General features: G+C 48.3%; 1 protein-coding gene across 1 annotated transcript in view; it reads left to right on the top strand.

Moving 5' to 3' along the window:
* Positions 1 to 1493: 1493 nt before the first annotated feature.
* Positions 1494 to 11672, top strand: part of LOC147105455 (mitochondrial 10-formyltetrahydrofolate dehydrogenase-like) — a gene marked incomplete at its 5' end in the record, with an annotated part of 46277 nt that continues 36098 nt past the window's right edge. The window contains 2 exons of the mRNA XM_086010906.1: positions 1494 to 1619; positions 11461 to 11550. Of these exons, the coding sequence (XP_085867032.1) occupies positions 1494 to 1619; positions 11461 to 11550 (216 nt within the window). The remainder of the gene's footprint in view (positions 1620 to 11460; positions 11551 to 11672) is intronic.

The raw sequence follows: 11672 nt of genomic DNA, 5'->3' as shown, positions 1-11672 counted from the left end.
CCCGAACTCCTTAACCCCACCCCGAACTCCTTAACCCCCCCCGAACTCCTTAACCCCCCCCGAACTCCTTAACCCCCCCCGAACTCCTTAACCCCCCCCGAACTCCTTAACCCCCCCCCGAACTCCTTAACCCCCCCCCGAACTCCTTAACCCCCCCCCGAACTCCTTAACCCTCCCCCCGAACTCCTTAACCCTCCCCCCGAACTCCTTAACCCTCCCCCCGAACTCCTTAACCCCCCCCCGAACTCCTTAACCCCCCCCCGAACTCCTTAACCCTCCCCCCGAACTCCTTAACCCCCCCCGAACTCCTTAACCCCCCCCCCCCCGAACTCCTTAACCCCCCCCGAACTCCTTAACCCCCCCCCGAACTCCTTAACCCCCCCCGAACTCCTTAACCCCCCCCGAACTCCTTAACCCCCCCCGAACTCCTTAACCCCCCCCGAACTCCTTAACCCCCCCCGAACTCCTTAACCCCCCCCCGAACTCCTTACCCCCCCCCGAACTCCTTAACCCCCCCCGAACTCCTTAACCCCCCCCGAACTCCTTAACCCCCCCCCGAACTCCTTAACCCCCCCCGAACTCCTTAACCCCCCCCGAACTCCTTAACCCCCCCCGAACTCCTTAACCCCCCGACCTACCCCCCCGAACTCCTTAACCCCCCCCGAACTCCTTAACCCCCCCCGAACTCCTTAACCCCCCCCCGAACTCCTTAACCCCCCCGAACTCCTTAACCCCCCCCGAACTCCTTAACCCCCCCCCGAACTCCTTAACCCCTCCCCGAACTCCTTAACCCCCTCCCCGAACTCCTTAACCCCCCCCGAACTCCTTAACCCCCCCCGAACTCCTTAACCCCCCCCCGAACTCCTTAACCCCCCCCCCGAACTCCTTAACCCCCCCCGAACTCCTTAACCCCCCCGAACTCCTTAACCCCCGACTCCTACCCCCCGAACTCCTTAACCCCCCCCGAACTCCTTAACCCCCCCGAACTCCTAACCCCCCCGAACTCCTTAACCCCCCCCCGAACTCCTTAACCCCCCCCCGAACTCCTTAACCCCCCCCGAACTCCTTAACCCCCCCCGAACTCCTTAACCCCCCCCCGAACTCTGGAAAGCGATTTCCACAAATGCTGTTTGCTGCTTCCTGTACGAAGTGCTCCTGTGAGCTGAGTCTGTACTCTACTAACATCCCATTGGGTGTTGGAGCGGAGCAGCGTTTGGTGTAAACTCTCTGGATTACTAGTCCAGTGACATGACCACGATGCTACCATACCCCCAGAATATAAGATCTCTGCTAATCTAATGGTGTGCATCACTGGGTTAATATGAGCTTGAATTCAATTGGGGCTCCAGAGTAAGGATCTCTTGTCGGTCAGTTTGGTCAAGATCTTGTTATAATATAACCCAGGGTTCTGGTGAAGATTGGTTGCTGGTTGCTTCTGGTGAATCAGCTTTGTGTGTTTGCTGTGAAAATGTTGGCAGGAGCTGTGAATCTGACCCGGATTCACCCTGTTGTTTCAGGTGGAAGCTGTGCAGCTGATTGCTGACGAGGAGGCACCTCGACTAACTCAGCCTGAAGAAGGAGCAACGTATGAAGGAATCCAGAGGAAAGAGAATTCGAAGGTAGTGGACTAGTCTGTAGTTTGCAGTTAAACCTAATTTTCCTCCAGAATAGGGACTGCATTTCCGAGGTAATTCATACAAAGCTATTAAAAATGGACAGGAAAAGACGCTGTGGTCTATGCAGCCGGTCCCACACAACTGCCATGCCTCGTGTATCACAATATATAGATTCTCCACCCCACCCGAAACCATGGGATCTCTTGGGAGAGGCCAGAAACCAGGTAAAAATCCAGAACAATTAGGGAAAAAGCTGAAAAACTCCTCTCCGATCCTCTCAGGCAATGGAAACTGGACCAGGAGATCACTCTGGCCCTGATTCATTGGCATTTAGCACATTCTGAGGATGTGAAAGGGGCTATATAAATGCAAAGCCTTTCTTTCTCTCTCGCCTTTGTTTGCAGTTAAAATATAATGAAAAACTTTAAATTCAAATTATGTTTTCAATTTCTGCGTGGTAAGTAATGAAGATTGGATAGCTGGGAATAGTTCCAGGGCAGGAATCTATTTTAAGGATTCAAGTGACATCGTGTACAACTAGAATGATGTTCAGGCCATTAGGAGCTGGCCTCTGAACCCGGGGATGATCCTTTCCTCACTACCATCTTCGGTTTTCAAAAAGGTTTTAAATTGGGTTGTTTTGTATAAATTGTCCTGAATTTTTCTATCATTCATGCCCTTCACCCTCTGCAGCTCAGAGCCTGGGCATGTGACCAGTTCCCCCACTGCTGTGAATCTCAGCCACACCAGGTACCATTAAACTCTCGGGCGTGACCTCCACTCAATTCTCCTCCCACCTTTTGCAACATGTTGCTCCTTGTTCAAAGAGACTCAGATTGGGAACTAAATGGAAGAGGACTTCAACCTGCTTCCCTCCTCCCCACTGGGCATCTAACACTCGGTATCACCTCACCACTGGGCATCTAACACTCGGAATCTCCTCCCCCCTGGGTGTCTAACACTCGGTATCACCTCACCACTGGGCACTGGGCGTCTAACACTCGGTATCACCTCACCACTGGGCATCTAACACTCGGAATCTCCTTCCCCCTGGGTGTCTAACACTCGGTATCACCTCACCACTGGGCACTGGGCGTCTAACACTCGGTATCACCTCACCACTGGGCATCTAACACTCGGAATCTCCTTCCCCCTGGGTGTCTAACACTCGGTATCACCTCACCACTGGGCACTGGGCGTCTAACACTCGGTATCACCTCACCACTGGGCATCTAACACTCGGAATCTCCTTCCCCCTGGGTGTCTAACACTCGGTATCACCTCACCACTGGGCACTGGGCGTCTAACACTCGGTATCGCCATGACACCTATTTTCCCTTTCGATGCTTTTTGCCAGTAGTGGCTATCGTGTTAATCAATATTATTACTGCATGATTTAGGTCATAGACTGATAATGCAGACGGGACGTATAAATTAACTAGGATATGGTGGTGTAGTGGATACGTTATTGGACTAATAATCCAGAGAATGTTACCAAATCCCACCATGGCAGTTTGAGAATTTCAATTCATTTTTTAAAAAGCTGGTCTCAGTAAAAGTGACCATGAAGCTTTGGGATTGTCGTAAATACCCAACTGGCCCATTAATGTCCTTTGGAGAAGGAAACCTGCCGTCCTTGCCTGTCTGGCCGATATGTGACTCCAGCCCTACACCAATGTGGTTGACTCTTACATAAGAAATAGGAGCAGGAGTAGACCGTACGGCCTCTTGAGCCCGCTCCGCCATTCAATAAGATCATGGCTGATCTTCCACCTCAACTCATATCCCTTGATTCCCCAGAGCCCAAAAATCTATGTATCTCAACCTTGGATATACTCAACGACAGAGCATCCACAGCCCTCTGGGGCGGAGAATGCCAAAGCTTCACAACCCTCTGAGTGAAGAAATTCCTCCTTATCTCAGTCTTAAATGGCCGTCCCCTTATCCTGAGACTATGCCCCCATAGTTAACTGGCGCTCAGTTGTATCAACCCACTGCAAAGAATAATTTGTGGGAGCAGGTTCACCACACGGACTGCAGCGGTTCAAGAAGGCTCACCACCACCATCTCCGGGCAACGAGGGAATGTGGAACTTGCATCCACATGGAGAGGGGGAGGCAGATGCATTTAAGGGGAGGCTTGATGCATACATGAGGGAGAAGGGAACTGAAGGATACGGGGGCAGGGTGGGAGGAGATAATTAGAGTGGGAGGAATCTCGTGTGGGATCACAGAAATCACAGAAACCTCACAGTACAGATAGAGGCCATTTCGGCCCATCGAGCCTGCACCGACACATATCCCTCCCAATCCCCGGAACCCCTACACCAACACATATCCCACCCTATCCCTGTAACCCCACGTATTTAATCCCCCTAACACTAAGGGTCAATTTTTATCACTGGCCTAGAATAGGTGGGCTGAATGGCTGTAAATTCAATGTAAAAAGCAGGAACTGTGAGTTGATGACCCCACCAGTTCACTCTAACCTGTTTGAGTTGAAGTCTGTGTTTTAGTGGTTATTGTTATTAATTACTTTAACGTTCCTTTAATTAAAGAACTCATGACTGGTTTAGTTTCGAAACTAGATTACATTGAAAAATAACTTTGGAAAGAACAAGTAGAAATGACCTTTTTATGGACACAGTTGTGTACACAAGATACCTGGACACAATTTTCCCAAATACTGTACACTGTCCTTGAGTAAAAACTTGTTTTTCATCAGATTTTAATTTAAAACATCTGACACATTGTAGTGCTGCGGGGAGCTGTACAAATTCAGTTGTTGGCATTGTTGAGGGCTTCTGATAGAGCGCATTGAGGCAGAGGTTATGCTGTTACCAGAGAGAGCTGTGCTGAGCGGAGGGTGCAGGTTGCAGAGACTTGAGCACATAAGACACTGTCTGAGGTGTCGTCTTTTGGATGAGATGTTAAACTGAGGCTCCGTCTGCCCTCTTCCCACGGCACTATTCGAAGAGGAGCAGGGGAATTCTCCTGGTGTCCTGGCCAATATTTATCCCTCAACCAACATTATTAAAAACAGATTATCTGGGCATTACCTCATTGCTGTTTGTGGGAGCCTGCTATGTGCAAATTTGCTGCCGTGTTTCCTACATTACAACAGTGACTACACTTCAGAAGTACTTCATTGGCTGTAAAGTGCCTTGGGGCTTCCTGAGGTGGTGAAAGGCGCTATAGAAATACAAGTCTTTCTTTCAGGCATTTGGAAAGATGTTTGTACGAAATCTCCCAGAGATGAAGTGTATTTTTTTACTTGGTTCCTGGTAAATAAATTACTAATATTTTCCCTATCGGCTGCAAGTAGATAGTTATCGATCAGCTCAGTGGTAATACTCTCACCTCTTGAGTCAGTAGGTGTCATGAATCTTATCGCGTGGGCCCAGCTTGCTCAGGATGTTTCTGTAACCAGGAACTAGTGATTGTAACTAGAAATCTCATGGTTTTGAAACAGTTGATTAAAGCCTTGTTTTATACTCAAAACAAGTGCTCAGAAGTCTTTTTACATCAGTAGGTTCAGGCCCCATTCCAAAGGATTTATTATGTGCATAATCTAGGCCAGTGGTTCTCAAAGATTTTTGGTTGAAGGGCCCCTTTTGAAATGGATTAGTAATCACAGACCCTCCATCTAAATTATAATACTATATCATCATCGTAATATGATAGTGCTGCGTGTAAAGTGTGTTTTAATAATGCTTTTAAGAGAACAGGTATTTACTTACAGATATCAGTGAGACGAATGTGCCTGCTTCTCTCACCAATTCTGGGCACTCTGCAGCAACAGATGGCCACTATAAGCCACTGAGTGCTGGACAGCAGGCTGGCCAGGGTGAGTGAGGGCACCCGCGCACCTGCTGGGAGTGCTGGACAGCAGGCTGGCCAGGGTGAGTGAGGGCACGCGCGCCCGCGCACCTGCTGGGAGTGCTGGACAGCAGGCTGGCCAGGGTGAGTGAGGGCACGTGCGCCCGCGCACCTGCTGGGGCGCTGCTGGAAGCGTGACTCACCGCCACTCTCCCGCTGGCATGTTTTGCAACAGCTGCACTGGGATTGTACGTGTTTGCGTGAACGTGTTCGGGCACATGTTTGAAGGGCTCCGCGGGCGCTTTTGATCGGGTGTTGGGAGGATGGCACAGGGTCACGGCGCCAGGGAGAGAAATCGGCTCGACGGGCAGGGAGTGCTCGTTGCAAAGTGAGTGAGAGCTGTGGGACTCTGAGGAAGTGGGCCCATTGAGAATAATTCGCAAGAATGGAATCCGTGTCAGTTTTATGAAGAGCAGGCTTGAAATTACCTCTGGTCACAGACCCCTCGGAAAGTATCTACGGACCCCAGTTTGAGAAACACTGATCTAGGCTGACCCTTCAATGCCAAAAAAACATGAACCAAAAATAGGCAGGGACCAACACTACTACTGACCAAATTCATGTTCACTTTATAGTCGTTTCTATTGCAATCCTTAGACGATGTTGGTGACGTGAGTGGGTTCTAACTTTCACAGTATTTATTGAATAGTTTTAAAGTCCTATTGGGCTTATGCAAGCAGCCACATTCTGGACTCGATTTCCCTCAGATAAACCTTGAAATGGAACCAGCTGCTTCAGCCGGTTACGACCAGTCCAGCAACGAATGGCTGGGTCAGTGACCCAGGGCCAGGGCAGGATGCTTTGAGATGAACTGATGATGAAACATTCCTTGTGTTTACACACAGTGAAATGGAACCAGCTGCTTCAGCCGGTTACTACCAGTCCAGCAACGAGTGGATGGGTCAGTGACCCAGGGCCAGGGCAGGATAGAGTCATAGAGTCATAGAGTTATACAGCACGGATAGAGGCCCATCGTGTCTGCGCCGGCCATCAAGCCCTGTCTAATCTCATCCCATATTCCAGCATTTGGTCCGTAGCCTTGTATGCTGTGGCATTTCAAGTGCTCATCCAAATGCTTCTTAAATGTTGTGAGGGTTCCTGCCTCCACAACCCTTTCAGGCAGTGAGTTCCAGACTCCAACCACCCTCTGGGTGAAAAAGTTCTTTCTCAAATCCCCTCTAAACCTCCCGCCCTTTACCTTGAATCTATGCCCCCTAGTTATTGACCCCTCTACTAAGGGAAAAAGCTCCTCAGCATCCATCCTATCTATGCCCCTCATAATTTTGTACACCTCAATCATGTCCCCCCTCAGCCTCCTCTGCTCCAAGGAAAACAAACCCAATCTGCCCAGTCTCTCTTCATAGCTGAAGCGCTCCAGCCCTGGTAACATCCTGGTGAACCTCCTCTGCACCCTCTCCAACACGATCACATCCTCCCTGTATTGTGGCGACCAGAACTGCACACAGTATTCCAGCTGTGGCCTAACCAGTGTTTTATACAGCTCCATCATAACCTCCTTGCTCTTATATTCAATGCCTCGGCGAATGAAGGCAAGTATCCCATATGCCTTTTTTACCACCTTATCCACCTGTTCCGCCGCCTTCAGGGATCTGTGTACTTGCACACCCAGATCCCTCTGACCCTCCGTCTTGCCTAGGGTCTTACCATTCATTGTGTATTCCCTTGCCCTGTTAGTCCCCCCAAAGTGCATCACCTCGCACTTTTCCGGGTTAAATTCCATTTGCCACTGTTCTGACCAACCCATCTATATCGTCCTGCAGACTGAGGCTACCCTCCTCGCTATTTACCACCCTACCAATTTTTTTATCATCCGCGAACTTACTGATCATACCTTTTACATTCATATCCAAGTCATTAATGTAGACCACAAACAGCAAGGGACCCAGCACCGATCCCTGTGGTACCCCACTGGCCACAGGCTTCCAGTCACAAAAACAACCTTCGACCATCACCCTCTGCCTTCTGCCACTAAGCCAGTTTTGTATCCAATGTGCCAAGGCACCCTGGATTCCATGGGCTCTTACCTTCTTGACCAGTCTCCTGTGCGGGACTTTATCGAAGGCCTTACTGAAATCCATGTATACCACATCCACTGCGTTACCCTCATCCACACACCTAGTCACCCCCTCAAAAAATTCAATCAAATTAGTCAGACATGATCTTCCCTTGACAAAGCCATGTTGACTATCCCTGATTAATCCTTGCCTCTCCAAGTGGAGACAAATTTTGTCCCTCAGAATTTTTTCCAATAATTTTCCTACCACTGATGTTAGGCTCACTGGCCTGTAGTTCCCCGGTTTTTCCCTACTACCCTTCTTGAATAATGGTACTACATTAGCGGTTCTCCAGTCCTCTGGCACATCCCCTGTGGCCAGAGAGGTTCTGAATATATGTGTTAGAGCCCCCGCAATCTCTTCCTTTGCCTCACACAGCAGCCTGGGATACATTTCATCCGGGCCTGGGGATTTATCCATTTTTAGGCCAGCTAAAACCGCCAATACCTCCTCCCTCTCAATGTTAATATGTTCGAGCATATCACAGTCCCCCTGCCCTATTTCTATGTCTACATCGTCCTTCTCCATAGTGAAAACAGATGCAAAAAATTCATTTAGAACCCCTCCTACATCTTCCGGCTCCACACACAGATTGCCACTTTTGTCCCTAATGGGCCCTATTTTTTCCCTAGTTATCCTCTTACCCTTAATATACTTATAAAACATCTTAGGATTTTCCTTTATTTTGCTCGCCAGTGTTATTTCATGGCCCCTCCTTGATCTCCTAATTTCTTTTTTTAAGTATCCCCCTGCACTTTTTGTACTCCTCTAGGGCTTCCTCTGTCTTTAGCCTTTTGTATCTGCCAAAAGCCCTCCTTTTTTTCCTAATCCATTCTCGTATATCCCCTGACATCCAAGGTTCCCTGTGGCTTTTGGAACCACCCTTGACCTTTACGGGAACATGTTGCCATTGTATGATCTCAATCTCCCTTCTGAAAGCCTCCCATTGCTCCGATGCGGATTTTCCTACAAGTAGCTGATCCCAGTCCATTTTGGCCTGATCCTGCCTTATCCTATTAAAATCGGCCTTCCCCCAATTTAGAACCTTTATTTCCGGCCCATCCATGTCCTTTTCCATGACCACCTTAAATCTTACCATATTATGGTCACTGTCACCAAAGTGCTCACCTACTAGCACTTTTTCCACTTGGCCAGCCACATTCCCTAGAATTAGGTCCAGTACCGCCCCCTCTCTTGTAGGACTTTCTACATGCTGGCTCAAAAAGCTCTCCTGGATGCACTTTAAGAATTCTACACCCTCTGAGCCTTTCACACTCTGACTATCCCAGTTACTATTGGGGAAGTTGAAATCCCCCATTATTATTACCCTATTATTTGCACATTTCTCTGAGATTTGCCTACATATCTGTTCCTCTATCTCCCCCTGACTGTTTGGAGGCCTATAGTACACTCCCAGCAAAGTGCTTGCCCCCTTTTTGTTTTTAAGCTCCACCCATATGGCCTCATTAGAGGAACCTGCTAATATATCATCCCTCCTTACTGCAGTAATTGACTCCTTAATTAATATTGCGACACCCCCTCCTCTTATACCTCCCCCTCTGTCTCGCCTGAAGATTCTGTACCCCGGAATATTGAGCTGCCAGTCTTGCCCCTCCCTCAACCATGTCTCCGTGATAGCAACAATATCATACTCCCATGTGTTTATCAACACCTTCAGTTCATCCACCTTATTTGCAAGACTCCTTGCATTAAAATAGATGCCATCCAGCCTTGCCCTTATATATTTGCCCTGTCTACCAAGCTGACTTGTTTTTTTTCTCTATAATTGGCAGCACATCACCCCCTATTTCAGCTCCCCTCTGTATCCCATCCCCCTGCCAAGTTAGTTTAAACCCCCCCCCGACAGTGCTAGCAAACCTCCCCGCAAGGATATTTGTCCCGCTCTGGTTCAGGTGCAACCCGTCCGACTTGTACAAGTCCCACCTTTCCCAGAAGCAGGCCCAGTGATCCAGGAAAGTAAAACCCTCCCTCCTACACCAACTCCTTAGCCACGCATTCATCTGCTCTATCCTCCCATTCCTATACTCACTAGCACGTGGCACTGGGAGTAATCCAGAGATTACAACCTTTGAGGTCCTGCTCTTTAATCTGTTACCTAGCTCCCTAAATTCTTGATGCAGGACCTCATCTCCCTTCCTTCCTATGTCGTTGGTCCCAATGTGGACCACGACCTCTGCCTGCTCACCCTCCCCCTTAAGAATGCCCTGCAGCCGCTCAGTGACATCCCTGACCCTGGCCCCAGGGAGGCAACAAACCATCCTGGAGTCACGTTTGCGGCCACAGAAACGCCTATCTGTTCCCCTTACGATAGAATCCCCTACCACTATTGCTTTCCCACTCTTTTTCCTCCCTTCCTGAGCAGCAGAAGCTTCCCTGGTGCCAGGAAGCTGGCTGCTGCTGCTTTCCCCTGGTGAGTCATCCCCCTCAACAGTATCTAACTTGGTATACTTGTTTGAAAGGGGGATGTCCGCAGGGGTTCCCTGCACTACCTGCCTGCCTTTGTTGCTCCGCCTGATGGTCACCCCCTGTGCAGCCCTACCCTGAGGCGTGAACAACTCGCTAAACGTGCTATCCACGAGCCTCTCAGCATCGCGCATGCTCCAAAATTCATCCACCCGCAGCTCGAGCGCCGTAATGCGGTCTACAAGTAGCTGCAGCTGGATGCATTTCCCGCACACATGTTTTGAGAGGAGCTGATGATGAAACGTTCCTTGATAGCAGTGGCACTGACTGTGTGATTGAGGACAGCAGCTGGCAGTAAACATCTTTTTCCCAGAACTGTAGTGGCTTCGAACATCGTGCTTAAGTTACAGCCAGTTCTCATTCTCACTGTAAATATCACTTCAGCATATTCTAAACTGGAGACTGATCAACAGCTCAGCACGAGTTACTTTCAATACCATCATCCTACCAACAGCAATCGAGACCTGTGAGAAAGGGCACTTCAGATATCTCCTTTTAACAACTAATTTAATTGAGTGTAAGCTAGTGAAGGTGGTACAAATGATAAAACTTTAATGGAAATAATGTTCATTTTGGCACATTCTACAATGAAAGCTGTTTTTAAATGTGTTTTCACTACAGACTATGGGGAATGATTTCTCTGTATTGTAGCAAATTATTGGTTGCTATGCCCATCTCTCAAAGAAATCTCCTCAGCTTTTCATTTCTCTCTGCTGTGGTGATGTATCAAAATTCCTTTGCTAAACTAAGTCCAGTTCTGACCTGGAGGAAAGCACACTTTTCATTGTGATTCTGTAACTGCAGAACTGTGCGAGTATCTGCCCTTTAACATGCTACCTTGGCCATTTCCCCATACTTTTAGCTCACCTTTGTTTTGGGCGGTAGGAATTCTCAAAGTGCTAAACTCAGAAAATTGTTTTTCTCCTGTCATTCCACTCGTGGATTTTTTAGCTCCGATTACTAAATGACAACTTGTATTTATATAGCGCCTCCAACATAGTAAAACGTCCCAAGGCGCTTCACAGGAGCGTTATCCAACAAAACTTGCCACTGAGCCGTGTGAGGAGATATTAGGACGTATGACCAAAAGCTTAGGGAGCGTCTTAAAGGAGGAGGAGAGGTTTAGGGAGGGAATTCCAGAGCGTGGGTCCTAGACAGCATTAGAATGGTAAGTTTTTTGTTAATATAACAAGATCAGGATCATTAGAAACATTACTGCCCCCATTTCATCTCAACAGGCCCAGCCGCCGAGAATTGCAGATTGATGTTCTTGCGCAAGTCTAGTTGGACTCCTGAAGGTGTCAATGAGAAGCCTGTTTGTTTTCGGCAAGGTCACGTTTGTTGAGGGTGTTAAATAAATATATTTAAAAACTTGATTCAATTCCTGCACTAATGTTCTTTCTTCAGATTTCCTGGGATCAATCAGCAGAAGCCATACATAACTGGATCCGTGGCCATGATAAAGTACCTGGAGCTTGGGCTCTCATTGATGGACAGGTACTTAAAACATTCCCCTTTCTAAGTGTTTTGGTGCAAAGCCTGTGACAGCAGCACAGAATAACAAGCCAGCGTGGGTTTTACTGATTGTTAAATAGAGCATAGTAAAAGCAATTTAGGGT

Source organism: Somniosus microcephalus, chromosome 17 (genome assembly GCF_052327205.1).
Source record: "Somniosus microcephalus isolate GS21.2 chromosome 17, FLI_Smic_1.0, whole genome shotgun sequence".
Lineage (NCBI taxonomy): Eukaryota > Metazoa > Chordata > Chondrichthyes > Squaliformes > Somniosidae > Somniosus > Somniosus microcephalus.
The sequence above is the reverse complement of the archived record's forward strand: the minus strand, read 5'-3'. Positions and strand labels throughout refer to the sequence as shown.